Raw genomic sequence first — 18,186 nt, 5'->3', positions numbered from 1 at the left:
GATGACTATATGAAAGTATTTTTGAACCCTAGTTCTACTCTCTAAGTCAGTAGACTTGATTGCAGATTCCCCTCCATGTTACTATTTAAGTTTGAGGCAAAATCTTCAACTAGGAAAAGAGAGGGGAGGGGGAAGGGAAAAAGGCTGGTGTTTTCAGCACTCCAGCATTTCCTTTGCCTCAAATAGTTCAGGCTGTTTGAAAAAGACTTCATATCACTTTCACCTGCTCCTCTCTAGGGAATCAAGCCGTTTCATGTGTTTGAGTAATCTACCCAATGCATGGACTGGAAGCATGAGGAGAAGGACAGGAAAGTGAAAACAAGACCTCCACTTCAGTACTGACTGGTTTGAAAGACTCTCCCTTCAAGCCTGCAGAGCAACTGCATGACTCTCAAGAATGGCACTCAGCTGTTCAGACCTCCATGGGAAAAGGCACAGAAAAAGGCCTTGCTATCCTAGAAAGTACAATGAAACTGAAGTTAGAAGCACACTTAATTATGTTTCACTCAGGAGAGATGACTACAGAACATAAGGCCAAGCTTTACTTCCCCCTTCCTACAAAAGATGTGAAATCCCTCTAGGACACATACCTGTCTATGTGAAGAACACAAAGACACCTCAATCATCACGGTCAAGACTAATTAAGTTCCAGCACAAGTTTCACCCACCTTTACGGTTTCACTAGCCTCCCTGTGTAAGGAAACTTCTTACTATCTTGCATTAGTAACTGCATTAGCAAGATGAAAACAGGATATGAAAGAATCAATAGAGTCAGTCCTGAATCACTGTCTTGTTAGCTGGAGGATTACCACTACATTCTTTAAATGTGTTCAACCAAAAGACAGGCTAGGGAATGCTACCTGGCTCTTACTAGGAAGCTGTGAAAACAGGTACACAAGCAGGGTCAAGTAAACTCCTAAGTTTTCCTTTGCAAGCCACTGTTTTGACCCTTCCTCAGTCACCACCACCTGCTGACAAGGTATAAGAAGATGAAAAGCCTGGGGCATACTGCAAGACTTCTCTTATTTTGTTTGCTGTTACAATGAAAGACCTGTATAAAGAAAAAAGAAAAAAAACACACACAACACAAACAAGACTGTTTGTGACTGTTGGTGTACGCTCTTCCCTACAACAGCATTCTGCCACAGCCACAACCACACATTACAGCATTAGCAACTCCCCTCTTGCACCTAGTAATGCTGCTTTTCAGTCTTCAGAATAACTCATTCTATGACCTATGTTTATCCAAACCTTTGAGGTTCCAGAAGCATTCTCCAGTAGAGAAGAAAAAAACCCCAGCGATCCCTGCCTCCTCATTCAGGGGCACCAGAGAGACCCTGTAGAGGTCTCAGACTTCTTTCCTGCAAGGCTGCAAGGGAGGTTTTGAGAAGGCTCCTCATCTCACTCTACGGATTATTCCTGTGCAGCTTTTCTGCCATGTTTAATTACTGCTTTCAGCTACAATGGCTAATTGGCAATTAGCCTGGCATTGAAGAGGTCTTGTTTGTAGGGCAAGAATGAGTTAGACCGTTAATACTGTTAGTCTTAAAAAATGGTAGATAGTGCTAGAGGTTCTGACCCTAGAGATTAACCAAAAGTTTCCAACAATAATAAAACCAAAGAGATGAGGACTTCGTGGTGATTCAGAAGAATAACTTACACAGTTTCATAATAGCATTGCGATGGTATGATATAGCAGATTTATGTGCTACAATGAGATGCAAAATAAAACAAGTATTAATAGGTAATAAGGTAGGTAGACATCCAAATCAGAAGTATATAATTATTTTTTTTAATTAAAAAAGAGACACTGTTGGGTAATACACCTGATCTAAATATGGTAAATACCTTGGCCATGTTTCAGAGTTCTGCTTTAAAAATGAAAGGAACCCTTGAAATAAGGATTTCTAAGCACAAGAACATTATTAGGGTGCCACTGCATAGAGAGATTTTATATTGACAAAATAATTGAGTCTTAATTTAAGAGAGAAACAACGTTAGTCAATTTTGAGCATTTGCCTGTGGAAAGCTGCATCTCATTTTGTGGTTCCTACTCCTTCTGGTCAAGTAAAAGCTGAAGGCTAAGCTCCTCCAAGTAAAAAAACTTTCCTGCAATACCTCTTAGTATATTCAGTAGTCAAGATACAGTGTTTCCTGCAAGATTAAGACTCTTAGAGTAAAAATAAATGACAGAACTGTGTTAAAAGTGCAGCAATAGATAGCTACTATTTCAGAGAAACCCCATTTTCTCCTGTGCAGTCTGAAAGTGAAACTTTGAAGTGGACATTTGGAAAAAAATTATCTGTGGCCTGTAAAGGTTCCTTATCTCCAACAAAAATATTCGCTCCAGTACATACTGCCTTCTAAGTGGGCCAGAGGAATGTTAGTTAATCTTTCTGGACAAGTGTATCAAGTATGTTACTAGTCAAGTTAGTGAACACTTTTTGCCTTAGGTAACTACAAGTGCCCAAACAGATGTCAAAATCACCTAGGAGCTCATTATCATGAGAATGATTCAGTTAAGAGAAATCAACATTTCAGTTGCGAATGTTGTGGACTTTTCAGATCACTTTCCATATTAATATAAGTAGATTACACTCATGATTGAACTACAACAGGTGCTGAAAAAATCTCCAGCCTCTTTTGATAGGGAGTAGCATTCTTAGGCTACTTCATTTTATTATCAGCTGCACAGCTACATGAACCAGCAACTGCATGAAAGCTGGTTTACAGCTGAGGATCAAGACTTTTACTAAAGTGAATAACAGAGGAAATGTAGTAAACAATTCCAGCAACAAGCTTAAAGCATTTCAGGAAAGGATAGACACAAAAAGTGAGATGATTAACAGTGAACCAGCATCAAGGCACACTCCCCTCAAGGGAACTCAAACCAAATGAGTGTCAGATTACTTAAATGAAAAAATTTTGAAGTTCATGAAACTGGCCTTACAAGTTTACAGACAGTTTTATTTAGGAATCAGAGACAAAAAAAAAAAAAATCTAAGCTGACATGTTAAAAGCTTTTTCCACAATTTCAGACACTGAAGTAACAGTTCTGCTAAGACAAGTCTCATCTTCAACACATTCACAAGGTACCAAAAGATACTAAGTTCTTGTCCTTAAGATAGGAAAACACAGTGCAAGATGTGAATATCCAGAACATGCCCTGAAGTTATTCCACAAAGAAGGAAGTACTAGGAAAGAGAATATTGCTTTGTACCTTTGTTGTAACCCTGTATGTGATATATGTCTCCATTGTGCACACGTGTTTTTTGGGATCATCAACAGTAACAAAGAGGTCTCTAGTTTCCACATCCAAGTCATCATCCAGCTGCAGTCTGTTGAGGAGAGATGAGGAGGAGGCTGGGCTAGAAGTGTCCACGGGTGTGCCATTGGGCAGACTGAGATCCTGTATTGGAGAGGGGAAAAAAAACAATAAGGTAAAGCACAGTATTTTCAAAGATACCATTCTCTGATACATTACAAGAGTTGTTTGTTTCAGCAGCTCCGTGGATCGCCCTCTTCCAGGACACCTGGGCAACACCCTGAAGTCTTCAAGCATTAAGCTGAGGAGAAAGCACATCACCACTATACCACCCCTAAGTCCGGCACAACCTGCTTTCTATTCATAAGGAAGTAGAGCACTGCTAAACCCACAGTTCCTGGTGAGACTGAGCCAGCCTAGACTGAAAACAAATCAGGTAGGTAAATCAAGAGACCTACTTACAAGACAGGTTTCAGGCAAAGTGGCAACAGTTCAGTTGCCTGGAATGCAGTCAGCTTTCACCTCTGGAGACTCCTATGGTGGATGAAGGAGCACCTCCTCAGAGGCCTCCCATCCAGTCTGTTAACTTCCACATATGCTGACAGCAGCAGTCAGAGCCTGAATTGTCCTCACTGCACTACAGAACAGTCACGGATCCTACTCTCCCGCACCATGTCCTGGCACACCTCCCTGCTGGGAGTTCTAAAGCAAAGGAAAACACTGCTTTTTCCTTGGAGAGGTCCTCATTCCCATTCTCCCAAGTCTAAGAGTATCATCCAGTGCCTAGAGAAGACAGCGGCTAAAAGATCCAGCAAGTGGCTGTTTTAGGAAGAAAACCACAAATGTTTAGGAAGTCTGCAATTCCTTGAAACTGATCTGGCAGCACGGGAAAAAAACCCCACAAAACAACTTTATAGCTAACTTGGTACATCCACACACCTTCAAATCTCACACTTGAGTACAAACCAACTACTCTGTAACAGTGGTTATTGCACTTGCATAAGTATCACAGCAACTTAACATGTTCTTTGCTCTGGTTTTGTAGCAAAGGGAGCTCACAGTGTGTGACAAGTTGTACAATACATAGGAACATCAACAACAGTATTAGAAAGTCCTAAGGATCCATGGCTCTTTTTTTAGAGAAGTGAGGTTTTTTTTGTTTTCATCTTTTTAATAGTAGCACAGAGATAGATTTATCTACAGAGTGATTTCCCTTGTTGCTAAGCAGAGAAACATCACTACAGCTAAACACCACATTAATTGAAAGTGTTTTACTTATACAGTTACTTCTTAGACCAAATTTCAAACAATCTGTAAGTGGCTGGACAAAATATATCATCTTAGTAAAGCAATCATGTATGGGTGAGACTGTCTCTGTTCAACAGTGCTCCTTTAGCCAAAGGTTCAGAATCACAGGCAAGAGCTTTGAGGTAAAGTTATTTACAAAGGTCTGCCTTTGATAATGGCTAAAAAGACAGCTAAATTCCTACCAGCCGTTGTCACAAACCCATCATGACAGTATTGGGATTTCACAGAGAGCCATCTGTCTGTTGCAGTACTGCAGAACCGTAGCAGCATTGCTCTTCACCTAGAGGGCTGCCTTATGAAGTAGAGAAAATAATTGTTTAGCCTAGACATTTTCAGAAAGGGGGGATCTGAACTATTCTTTATTAACAGATAGGTTAGATACATTCTCTCAGCTAATGTACAGAAGAGCCTGCCAACAAACAGATGAAAGGTTTCAGATTTGACTGGCACATGAGCAAGACCAGAAGGCAGGCACCCAAACACTCTCAAGAGGGCAAAAGAGCAGGATGAGCATGACATAGCTTGCCAGTTCAGACATGAGGTAGACACCTCAAACTACACAAGCATCTGGCTTGGACTCAGCATAGGAGGAACATGTGTAACAGGAGGAAGCAATGTCACAATAGCTGAGTAGATAACAAGTTCTGTTGAAATTACACAAACAGAATAAGCAGTAGACAGGATATGGTTAACAACAGGAGATGGCTTCAGAAAGTCTGCGGTTCAGCTAGACAAGAGAATTTGGCTGAACAGAGTAAAAAGCAAAGCAAACCTTGGGATACCACAGTAGCTGGAGACAAATCTGTTTCTGTTTCCAAAAGGAAAAGACAGCTCATCATTGCCCATGTGCAATAAGCATTAACGTACAAATTGTGCCAGAACTGCAGCCAGTCAAATTCTAAGCTTCCAGTATGACAATTAACTTGCAGAAACAGCTTAAGCCTGGTTCCACAGGAGATCTCAAAAGCTTATAAGAAAACTCTTCCAAAAGACAGCTTAAAGAATACGATGGAATCTGCTTAAAATATGAGAATCTAGAGAAAGAACCAAAGATGGAGCTTGCAGCCAGTTGCATGAAGTTAGCACTTTCCTCACCAGTTCTGCTGGGAGGTAACAATATCATATGAGTATGCTTTGCACATTTTAAGCAGGGCAGAAGTCTGTGAAGGCTTGAATCCACTTCATTGGACTTGAATGTGTTCTTTTAGTCATGGGTCCCGTGGAATGTCTTGGGTGTTAAAGGCTGTGATAGTTCTACCTTGGATGAAACACTCCAGACTCAAGTGTCTCAAATAGAGTTTCTGTACCAGCAGTGGCTCAGACCAGGAGAGCAGCTAGCTGCAGTGGTGGGGAAAGGACAGATGATGTGTTACTGTGCTATACTGCCTCATCTGCAGGATCCTCCCTCCCCTGGCAGCCACAGCTGGCATCATATCCTGCTACTTGGCTAGTTTTCAGTAGATGAAAGCCAAGTTAGAAGCTAACTATTTCTCCTCTTGAACGGGTGGAACCTCCTAGCTAAGTAAACTAGAAACGATGCTTATGGCTGCTGAACCCTCATTTAACAGTAGACAGGATCAGTTTTGCTGAAGTTTTACACTATTGCTAGAAAGAGGCAGGCTTTGAAGTATGACAGAGTTCCCAGCAAGATATTTCAGGTTGTAATCCTACCAGCGGAGTACCTGCCTGTCATGTTAATTGCCCCACCTTTCTTCCATGGGACCTGAAGAAATTTTTTTTTTGCTGTTGTGGAAATGAGACTGAATCATTGGTGTAGGTCTGTTTTTACCACAGAGAGCAGAGTATGTTCTGCAGAGTCTAGTGGGAAAGGAGATGGGCAGCCACCTGTGTTTCTACCTTCCACCTTTTTCTAACTATCATACCCACACGCATCTGAAATACTGGCCAGTATTATCTATTTTATATAAACAAGCTGGCAAGCTGTGTCTGACTTCAGTGCCAGTGGCTCACGCATCAGCTTCACCTTTAGTGCACCAAGTAGCTGCCCATCCATGTTTTAAGTACCTCTCTGCATTATTAGACCAGCACAGTCCAAGTCACAGCAGGTTTTGTCACAGTACCTGCTACTCAAAGTGGTCAGTCTGCGATAGAGCTGAGCAGTCCCACAGCAGAGAGGAGGGGAGGCTGCTTCTGGCTTTGGTCAAGGTGGCATGGAGGACATGTTTTGTCAAGACATTCTTCACTTCTTAGAGAGCATCCATAGATTTTCCCAACTTTTGAAGCTTTTTCTAAAGTAAAAAGGAAAGATCCTTAGTCTCTGTCCCTCACTGCCATAGTTTTGCTAACTGTTGAAGTAGGTCAGGTGAAGGTGTAGCAAGGCCTGGATCACAACCTGAAGTAGATACAGTGTGACATTCAGACTTTCATGTTCATGAGCTACATACTAGGCTCTTGAGTACAGTTGTAAAACCACACAAAGGCAGGCCCTTCATGCATTCCTATGAATTTTCTAGAATTCCCCAAGACAACGGAATTTATGGATACATAAGTCAGATGATTTTAGCAGCACATGTTTGGTATCCTACAGTGCCAGGCAAGTAGGAACTAACTGCCTGTGTTGGAAATGCACCCTGCCAACTATGCAGGCTGCTATCTAGTAAGACTGCTTCACATTAGTTTGCTGTCTCACGCTGTCCAAACACCTTGACCGGCCAGCCTGCCCAGAAACAGATCTTAAATCTATCAAGAAGTTCACTCCATCCAAATATAAAATTCAACTGAATTTTTTAGACTAGAAGTCTGCATGTGAAATCCAAAATGAGTTGGGAAGTTTCCAGCTGTTGTCATCTTCTCCCAGGAGATTTTCCACGATTCCATTTACAGAGCAGTTTGGATCCACGTAAAGTAAAAACTTCAGGAGCTTGGTATTCAGTCTTCTGGATGGAAGCCTCCTCCCACGGAGTTGTATGCCAGAGAAAGCATCCAGGACTCAACCCTTGAATACCAAAAAAGGGTCTAAAATTCTGTAGGTATTGCTTTATTGTGAAGTGAGGACCATGGAGTCTTCTGCTGAGGTACAGGCAGCTAGTCAATATAACAGTTTCCACAAACTAAGTGCTAGTTTTCACCTATCCTGCCTGAGCAAGTGTACAGCTTAACCAGATGGCTTTGCTCTCTAAGCAGCAGTCTACAAGGAAGCAGAAGGCGTGGTTCAGCCAGGTCTTCCAAGCACGCATGAACTCACCTCTGGAAAGGGTTAGCCTGAACCCATGTGATGTTCTGTGCCCATTGCTCCCATTCAACAAGTATTGTGTGACAGTAAGAGACATTTAGAAATGTTGGTGTTTATATGCAAGAGGTGCACTTAACCCTAAATAGCCCTGCCTAACTTAGGGACCATAAAGCCAGGCCTGTACTGTTCCTAAAACCTCATTGCTTCATTTCCGAAATTCAGAGTGCTGTATATTTCCTCCTTCTAAAAGGTGTTCCATTGCTTTTTTCCATTCATTTCCCAGAGACACAATGACAGCCAGAGTTGTGTTAAGTGGACAACAATTCCACACAAAAATTGCAGCTGGTTTTTGGAACACTCTAATCTCCATACCTTCAGTACATGACAGTAAGTCAGAGAAGAGTGGCAGCCAGTGACTGGAAGACTGACGTGGTTTAGACATAAACATTCCTGAAGGCATTATAAAAGCTTACATGAACTTGGCTTTCACAAACCTGTTCACAGCACTCCAGGTCCCATCCCAGCAAGTTTTGAACGCAGGTATTTTTTGGACAGGTCAGCTCCATGTAGAAAGAAAAAGCACTTCTGCATCCTCCAGTACACCTAGATTAGCTCATCTGTGCACAGCATTCTATTAGAAGACCCCACTAAGCATCTGTTCAGTGAAATTTCAGTCTACACAAGACTATTATCCAATACCAGCTAGATAGAGAACAAGGGAAGAAAATGTATTTACTTTCCCTTTATGTATGGTCGGTTTCATTCTCTATCAGGCAGTAGCATCAGACTTTGTTTATTAGAGGTCACTTCTGTTTCTTGACATGTCTGAGGTACTTGACAGTACCTTGCACTTGTTTTTGAGCAGTTAATTTAAGTCACCAATACGGGGAGACAGAGTGCAGAGAAGGGAGAATGCTATGGACACAAAAGGGATGGAAAGAACAAGGCGGTAATGCTCAACTGTGTTAAAAAAAAAATAAATCCCCATAGTTAAATGCCAAAAACCCTATTCATTTCCAGGAAGAATAACCATGTTCTTACACTGATGTGCAAATAAGACAGTGCTAAGTTGTTGTTTGACAAGAACTGAAGAATTGTGATAATCAACTCCTAGGCTAGACCTACCCTCCTGGGAAAGGGTAAGTGGTTCTATGTGCCAGCTCCTGACATCCTTCTCCAGTAATGGGAAGGATGGTATAATTTATGTGGATGTACTTAAAAGGAACAAGATGGTACTTTCCAAAGAGGTCAGCGGTTTCCATTATAATAATAATCTAAAATCAGACTGTAAGAGGACATTTTAAGAGCAATACAGAATAAGTACAAATCATAAGGAATTCCTCTTGCTCTTACTTTAAAATGTGTCGGTAGACAAGGAACAATCCTGGGTTTCTGAGGACACAAGCCCAAATTTTCACTTCTTAGCCATGGGGTATTATGAACCATATCTGTGGGCTCTGCAGGGTTGGGCAGAAAGCCCCCAGTCTAACAGGGCCATGCCTCATCTCTAAAGTTTCAGCAGTACAACTGGTATTTTGCCCATCTAACCAAAAATCCACTAGATAAGACTAGATCAATTTGCTCTCAGAATATTTTAAATAGGCGTCCAAGTACAACATGCTGCCAAGCCATGAGTCTGGTAACTTTGCTCTGGTGTTCATTTGAACTAATATTTCTGCTCTGTTGGTCAGAGTTGCCTAGAAACATGCTCCTCAGCATCCCTTAAAAAAATAAGAATTTAAGATGCAACAGCTAATCACGATGGCCTGCAGCCTGGTACCACTCAAGGCCTGGGAGCATTCTTGCATATACAGGTATCATACTTGGAACAGTGCTTCTTTGCATTTCAGCTGGACAGAGAAACACTGAAACAAGCTTCATAGAGGCACCGCATGGTTGACACGAGCATTTTCCAAGCCTTCTCATGTAGGTCACGGGATTCTCACCTCATTTCTGAGATTAACAGCCAAATTGCATAGGACGGATTATTTTACTTGGTGGTTTGTTTTCCCATAAGTCATCACAGTTAAGCTAAACAGAACAAGAATGTGGGCACAGAAATACTCTGGAAAACACCATTTTCAGCAAGAGCTATAAGCTATCTCCAACCTCTGCTGCTAAAGTCTTTAGGGACTCAGCTACAATATGGCTTAGCTTCAGCATTCCTGTGCACCACGGCAAAGGCAAGTGTCACAAGAAGGTGTGAAGTACCACATCAGACTATCTGTTCATATAGTCTGGCTGCAAGTCTGTCTTCTCACAGTCCATAACAGGCTGGCCTCTCTCCCTAGTCTGGAACAGGAACTGTGCAACACCACTCTAAACCTAAATGTGGTTCAGGTTAGACTCTGAAAATGATGAATGCGAGTGGCATCTCACAGATGTTTTATGACAATTAAGACAAGACTTTCAATACTAGTAATAAGCCATGTTACTGTGCTGCTCTGTCCATGAAAGGACAAATGCCTTCGAAGACCAGGCATCTGGAAGATGACATGGGCTATTATTTGCAGCAGGCATTAATTAGGCAAAATGTAAAGGTATACGACATGCTTTTGACTTATTAACTGCCACGAAGCTGACATGTAGACCCCCACATCCTTTGAACAGGAAAGAAAGTGCAAGGAGTAACTGCAGGATTGCCATAGCTTCCTTAATGTGGTAAACGTCAAGAGGTATTTTAACACATCCACAAGATGAGCTGCTCTCTTGACATAAGATGTTCCAGATAAAAGGTTAGCTCTCACATCTGTTTTTAGAGCACTTGAATCCTTTGAGAAAGCTACATCTATCTTCCTAAGGAAGATGCCAGGCTGGCAACTGTCCAGCACAATTAGTTCAGTTAAGTTTAAGCTACACAAAGTAGTACTTATGACCTGATGGAAAGCAAGAGAGTTTAAGATTTCAGCAGACTTGGATGCTCCATTAGAAGAGCCATAGGTTCTTTCTACAGTTCTCAGTAGAAAGCACCAATTCCACTCTTTCTTCAGAGCTCAAAGGCCTCCATAAACGGCAGAAGCTACATGTCCTTAGAAACATTTAGAAAATAATGGAATTTATGAATCTCCTCTAGCTCTGTTAAGTTCCACATCTGTATGCAAGGATTTTGTTTCAGTAGTATTGTTTGTTATATGGATTCTGCAGTTCTGTGCACAGAAACACCAAAAACCATTCTAACATGTTAAAGAGCACCTTGTTAACAAACAAGTCTAACACACCCAGTGTTTTGTTTAAAGCTTCATTTTCAGAAGCTGAGCTCTGACTTTAAATAGCAAAGTAGCAGCCAGGATTTCAGACCATGAGCAGGAAAATTTGAGTCCTGCATATGACTAGGAATCATTTCCAATCCAAGAAACCAGATTTATATTTGATTACAGATGAAACGGCTTATTAAGCTTGTCCAAACTAAACTGCCTTCTCCTAGAGACATACAGTTCTGTGTTAAAGCTCTGCAGACACACCATGCAGAAGTTTGTTTTTTTCCTGTTCACCCTCTAGAAGTAAGTTTAGTTGCATCTGTTATCTAGGTACCCAGTGTCACCAAACTGTTAATTTGGCCTTTGAGAGCAAATAGTAATATGCTCAGTTTTTTTAATGTGGACAGATGCAAAGGACTGGGGAGAAACACAGAAGAAATAGGAGGGAAAGACGTAAGAGGGCTGGAAAGCACTGTAGTATCCTGGGGAATATTTAATTTAAAAAAGACAGAATATGCATACACTATGATGTGAGTTCCCTCATGCTCTCTGTTTCAGATGAGTTGCATTAGCTTTCCTGATGCAGTCCAGTGAAGACTTCGTGAGAGCAAGTCAGACTGACAAGGTATCACTGTGCAAGTAACAGAGGCAAAGATACATAAGAGGGGAGTATTCATGTTTACATCTCAAACCCTGGAAGAGTTGGAGGAGTGTATTCTTGGAGAAGCTCTCAGAGTTAGTTTATGCAGGTACAATTAAAGAGATATCCCTCTATTACATTCACTGATACACAAGACATTTTCCAGTAGAAATCCATTTGCTCTCAAAGGTACAAAATAAATGAAGTGCTCACCTGTTGGAAGAAAAAAAACCCAACCCTAAACCAAAACCCACACAGTATGACTGCTTCAGTCCCTGCTTTGAGGAGAAAAACTGAGCAAAAGCAGTCATACAGTATTTCCTCAGTAAGAAAACTATCTATAGAGACTGATGGACTTGAGACCTACAGACTATCTAGAGGAACACCTTTTAGTTGATGGTCTAGGCTTACCACAGCCACAAAGGTATACGAAAGTTATTTAGCACACATGGCTTTAAGTGAAGCATACTGATCCAGGAGCAGGCTAGTCAGCACACTGGAAGTCAGCATACAAATTGTGAAGAGGTCAAGATGATCACTGGCAATAAATGACATTGATTAAAAATTTCCACAGATTTTCTGGGCAACAATCCAAAACCCACAACTTCATCTCGTCAATACTGAAGATTTTCACTCAATTTGCCTTACACTAGCATCTAAAAAGCCACAGCAAAGGCGACAGTTCCACACAGAAAACCATGGGTTTGAGTACTGTCAGGGTAGTCTATCACTTGACATTCCCAGATGCCAGTGCTTTCGCCACAGAGTTAGCTGAAAGTGCCTGCTGCTAACCCCATCTGCACTGGTGATGGGGAGGAGGCTTCCCTGCCCCTGAGCAACACCGTCTGCAATGCATTCCTTTTCAAGGAATACACAGCATCATTCAAGCTGACTGGAAAAGTGAGGCAAACTGTACAGTAAAACTTAATAGCAGGGGAGTTTTATCAGACTTAAATTCAGCATGAGATCAGAGGACAGATTGATAATCATGACGAAAGCATGTCCTTCATTGCTGTAAGCCTTCCATCACTAATAACACTATAGACCACTACATTAGTAATACTACTGATCACTCCAAGACAGGAAGAGGTTGTCACTCTCACAGTAGGGTCTGCTCTCTGTAATTTGAGGCATAATCTAGAAGCAAGTTTACATTTTACATTTTCCACATCTTCCTGCAAACCAGAGTACTACATATTTTTGCCATGTCTTTGCTCCCACACTTGAGTAGTAGTCTTCAACCAAGATACCTAAAACGACAAAGCAGAAACCCGTCTTTAAGGGTTATAGACACCACCACTTTCACTTCCACAGTAGCATCTTACCTACTGCTTATAGCTTCCTAGAAGCAGCAGTGTAGAAGCTCCAAATGTGGCTGACAGTAATGCTCTCTAAGAGGATTTATGCTTTGAGGACCACTCTGACCACAGCTCATGGCTAAACTCTTTCCTTGACTATTGTATAAACTTCAGATTATTGTTTTTATTTTCAGAACCATTTCAGCTAGTTCCACTAACCATATTCCCTAGGTGCTTACCGTGATAGATACCTCTTGATTTCAGTGAACTATCTGGTGAAGAATAAACAGTTTTGGTATTGTAACATCACTTACAGCTGAAGGTGACATCTCTTTCAACCCTTTGACCCACCCAATTCAGAAAGTAGAATTTTTCCCATAAATTCATCTGTCAAAAAACAGCATCACAGAATGGGCAAGGTTGGAAGGGATCACATTGGGTCATCTGGCCCCACCTCCCTGCTCAAGCAGGGTTAACCTAGAGCATGTTGCACAGGATTGCATCCAGACAGTTTTTATACCTCTAATGAGGGGGACTCCACAACCTCTCTGAGCAACTTGTCCAATGCTCCATCTATCACACAGTAAAGTTCTTCCTCAGAAGAACCTCTTGTGCATCTGCTTGCCCACTGGTCTTTGCCCTATTGCTTGGCACCACTGGGAGGAGCCTGGTCCATCCTCTTGACACCCTGCCTTCAGATACTCATAGACACTGATGGGGTCCCCTCTTGGTCATCTCTTGTCAAGGCTGAAAAGCCCCAGCTCCTTCAGCCTTTCCTCATAAGAAAGATGCCCCAGTCCCTTAATCCTCTTTGTTGCCTTCTGCTGGACCTGCTCCAGGAGCTCCATGTCCTTCTTGTACTGAGGAGCCCAGAACTGGACGCAGCATTCCCAGGTGAGGCCTCACCAGGGCTGAGTAGAGGGGCAGGATCACCTCCCTGGACCTGCTGGCAATGCTCTTCTGAACGGAGCCCAGGGTACCATTGGCCTTCTTGGCCACCAGGGCACACTGCTGGTTCATGGAGAGTTTGTTGTCCAGCAGCACCCCCAGCTCCTCCACAGAGCTGCTTTCCAGCAGGTCACCCCCAGCCTGTGCTGGTGCCTGGGGTTGTTCCTCCCCAGGTGCAGGACTCTGCATTTGCCTTTGCTGAATTTCAGAAGGTTCCTCCCCGCCCATCTCTCCAGCCTGTCAACGTCCTTCTGAAGGGCTGCACAGTACCCTGGGGTATTGGCCAGTCATCCCAGCTTTACATTGCCAGTGACACTGCTGAGGAGGCCTCTGCCCCTTCATCCAAGTCATTGATGGATAAGTTAAACAAGACTGGGCCCAGTACTGAACCTTGGGAGACACCACTAGGAACAGGCTTCCAACTGGACCCTGATTATGACCTCTGGGATCCGCTGTTCAGCCAGTTCTCAATCCACCTCCCTGTCCACTCATCCAATCCACTCTTCCTGAGTTAGCCTATGAGGATGTTGTAAGAGACAGAGATGGAAGCCTTGCTGAAGACAACATCCCTCCACTCATCTATCCAGGTAGCTGTTTCTTCACAGCAGGCAAATCAGGTTGGTCAAGAATGATTTACCTTTAGTGAATCCATGTTGACTACTCCTAATCACCTTCTTGTCCTCCCTGTGGATAAAGACGACTATCAGAATTAGTTGTTCCATCACCCTTCTTAGGGATTGAGGTGAAACTGAGTAGTCGGTAGTTCCCTCTAGGTCTCCCTTCTCACCCTTTTTGAAGGCCATTTAGGCTGGACTGGCTCTGGAAAGTGCTAACTCATTAAAATAATTACAGCTTACTAATTTTTTTTCCATCTTCAGTTGGTAATTGCAGTATTGCTAGTAGCTACCTTGCTGTCAGTTACTGCCTTTAGTAACTGGAAAGAAACTGTTCCCCTTTGTTTTTCAATAATTTGCTAAGAGTAACTTTACACAGATTTTACTTTATAGTTTTAGATGCCATGGAGTTCAGACCTTTCTTCCCCATTACATCCTAGTGATGCGAGCAGTTTTCCCCAGCCACAAGAACTTGGATATCTCAGCTGCGCTGGCACCCAGGCTCAGGCAGTCAACTCAGTCACAGCTTAAAGACTCAGTACAGCTCAGCATTTAAGATCTTGCTCAAGGTCAGCAGAGAACAAGTCTCAGTAAAGTTATTTCTGAGAAATACACAAGATAAAATGCCATTTTTAATAGACTTACTAAAAGTCTTCTGCAGACTTAAAGCACATACAAGTTACAATCTCAAAGATGCACTTCAGTTGTGGCAAGTAGATTTTCTTGTAGCAGCACTAAGTCCCACCGCACCAAAAGAGCTCCCTGCCTTGTCTCCTGACCTCCTTTACAGAGACCAGTCTCTCAACTCAGACCAGGAGCAGACTGGCTCATGTGACAGCCAGACCATCTGTTTAAGATACCACAAGAATACACCACAATGCTAGAAGACACCAGGACAACAGTTTGCACATTAATCTAGGAACCAAGGTCTCCCAGATGAGTGTGTCAATAGCAAACCTTCATTCTTCTATTCTCTGCCGTTCCCACCTTCAATTACAGGGACATGCTGCCTGAGGCACTGATAGTAGGAGGAAGCACCCACACAACTGTGATAACAGAACTTATCAAGTAGTTATCCCATTCCATCCATGAATGAGCTCAGAAAGCATTCAGCTACTTGGGTAAGTTTAAGGCGCTCCAGCACAGGCAGCCCTGAGGATTCCTTCTGACCACCAAGCATAACTTTTTCCACCATGGCTGACAAGTTATTGCCAAGCCTCATCCTTCTGAAATCCATCTGAAGAACCAAGTTCCTCTACATATGCTCTGAATATCTGTTTTCCATACTCTGTCTCGTTATGTATGAAGAAATCCTGTTGAAAAGATTATTAAAGATGTGCAACACTGAATTCAACCTCGTATACACCCCTCCCTCCATTAAGCTGAAGTAAGAACCACAAAGTAATAATACTATTATACAGTAGAAGCTATGTTTAGCTTTATCGGGAGAGATTGAAAATGTAATGGTACTAAGATAGTTATGCTTATGCAAGTGTTTGTTCCAACTTGCTAGCTAGCCTTCATCTTGTTCAGAAGAGAGGTGAATTGCCAATTTGAGAAACTCGCTGTAGTTATGTTTCCTAAAGAGACCACTGAGTTTTACAACAGTACTAGAGCATCTATGGTGTAAGATACTGTACTAGTTTGAAAACAAACTAGTGGGAGACACCAAGTCAGAATAACAATTTAATAGGGAAATAAAAGGAGGGGGAAAGAAAAACAAAAAAACCCAATAGAAGCGGATAACACTGGGTTAAACTGACAGAGTTAAGATACAACCTGGCACCCTGTTAGTCAGGGTGGTGGTGGTGGTCTGGTAGAATGGTGGCTGCAGTCCTCCCGAAGTGGCAATCCTGTAGGAAAAGGAAGGGTCTGCTCCTCCTCAGAAGGTCCAATGGTGACTGTGTAGCTCCTGTCCTCTGGAAATCCAGTGGAAAGGTCTCCTCTCTGGTTTTCAACCTCAGCTTATATCCACGCTGGGATGCTTGGTTCCTCCCTCTGGGTGGAGCATCTCACAATGGGGTAATGAGTCATAAGGCCAGGTGTTGATTGGGCTCATTAACAGATGATAGTCCAGAGGGAGTTATCTATGAGTCAGGCGGCAGGACAATGATGGGCCATTAACAGCAAGATAGTCTGGGGGAAGGAGGCAAGGAAACACTGCCCCACCTGATTTCAACGGCTGATGGGGATGGTAATAGAATACACTGCAACCCAGGACATTATCCACCCCTTATTCTATTACCATCTACATCATCCCAAATCAATACCTTCTTTAAACTCTACACACACATACATATATATATATATATACAATGAAACCCTACGCACCGTTCTCACCTAAGATTAGGTTTCCTTGTGGTACACAATGGGTTTCCCCATCTTTTTGCATTACCCACCAAGTGCAACCAGGTCCTTGAGCAAAGACAATCCCACGGATGGGTTTGCCTTTGCCTGAGGTGGGATTGATCCAAACAGTCTTTCCTAAAATACCCCTCAGGTGTACCGCAGGGACTCTATCTCCATCCACTGTGTGCAAGGGTTCAGACTCGGCGGGACCAGCTCGATTGATGGACCCTCGGGTATTGACCATCCAGGTGGCCTTTGCTAAGTTCACTTCCCAATTTTTGAAGGTCCCCCCACCAAGTGCCTTTAGGGTGGTTTTAAGTAGTCCATTGCAGCGTTCAACTTTTCCGGCAGCTGGTGCATGATAAGGAATATGATATATCCATTCAATACCGTGTTCTCTGGCCCAGGTGTTGATGAGGCTGTTCTTAAAATGAGTCCCGTTGTCCGACTCGATCCTGTCAGGGGTGCCATGTCTCCACAGGACTTGCTTTTCCAGGCCCAGGATGGTGTTCCGGGCTGTAGCATGAAGCACAGGGTAGGTCTCCAGCCATCCAGTTGTCGCTTCAACCATGGTCAACACGTAGCGCTTGCCTTGGCGGGTTTGGGGAAGGGTGATGTAATCAACCTGCCAGGCTTCCCCATACCTGTACTTTGACCATCGTCCACCGTACCACAGAGGCTTCACCCGCTTGGCCTGTTTGATTGCAGCACAGGTCTCACAACTGTGGATGACCTGTGAGATGCTGTCCATGGAAAGGTCCACCCCTCGGTCACGGGCCCATCGGTATGTTGCATCTCTCCCCTGATGACCAGAGGCATCATGGGCCCAACGAGCTAGGAATAATTCTCCCTTGTGCTGCCAGTCCAGATCCACCTGAGATACTTTCACCTTAGCAGCTCGGTCCACCTGCTCGTTGTTGCGATGCTCTTCATTAGCCCGACTCTTGGGTACGTGCGCATCCACGTGTCGAACCTTCACGGTCAGCTTCTCTACTCGGGTGGCGATGTCCTGCCAAATCTCAGCGGCCCAGATGGGTTTCCCTCTGCGCTGCCAGTTGGCCTTTCTCCAGCGATCCAGCCATCCCCACAGAGCATTAGCTACCATCCACGAGTCGGTGTAGAGATAGAGCCTCGGCCACTTCTCTCGTTCAGCAATATCCAAAGCCAGCTGGACGGCTTTAAGCTCTGCAACCTGACTCGATCCACCTTGTCCCTCGGTAGCTTGTGCAACTCGTCGTGTGGGGCTCCATACTGCAGCTTTCCACTTTCGGTTAGCGCCTACAATTCGGCAGGAACCATCAGTGAAGAGGGCATAACGTCTTTCAGTCTCCGGTAGCTCATTATATGGTGGGGCTTCCTCAGCACGAGTCACTT

General features: G+C 43.3%; 1 protein-coding gene across 1 annotated transcript in view; it reads right to left on the bottom strand.

The window, feature by feature from the left end:
* Positions 1 to 18,186, bottom strand: part of SNX30 (sorting nexin family member 30) — a gene marked incomplete at its 5' end in the record, with an annotated part of 55,187 nt that overhangs the window by 25,888 nt on the left and 11,113 nt on the right. The window contains one exon of the mRNA XM_082301440.1: positions 3,221 to 3,409. Within this exon, the coding sequence (XP_082157566.1) occupies positions 3,221 to 3,409 (189 nt within the window). The remainder of the gene's footprint in view (positions 1 to 3,220; positions 3,410 to 18,186) is intronic.

The sequence above is a fragment of the Coloeus monedula genome (genome assembly GCF_965178545.1).
Source record: "Coloeus monedula genome assembly, chromosome: Z".
Taxonomy (NCBI): Eukaryota; Metazoa; Chordata; class Aves; order Passeriformes; family Corvidae; genus Coloeus; species Coloeus monedula.
The sequence above is the reverse complement of the archived record's forward strand: the minus strand, read 5'-3'. Positions and strand labels throughout refer to the sequence as shown.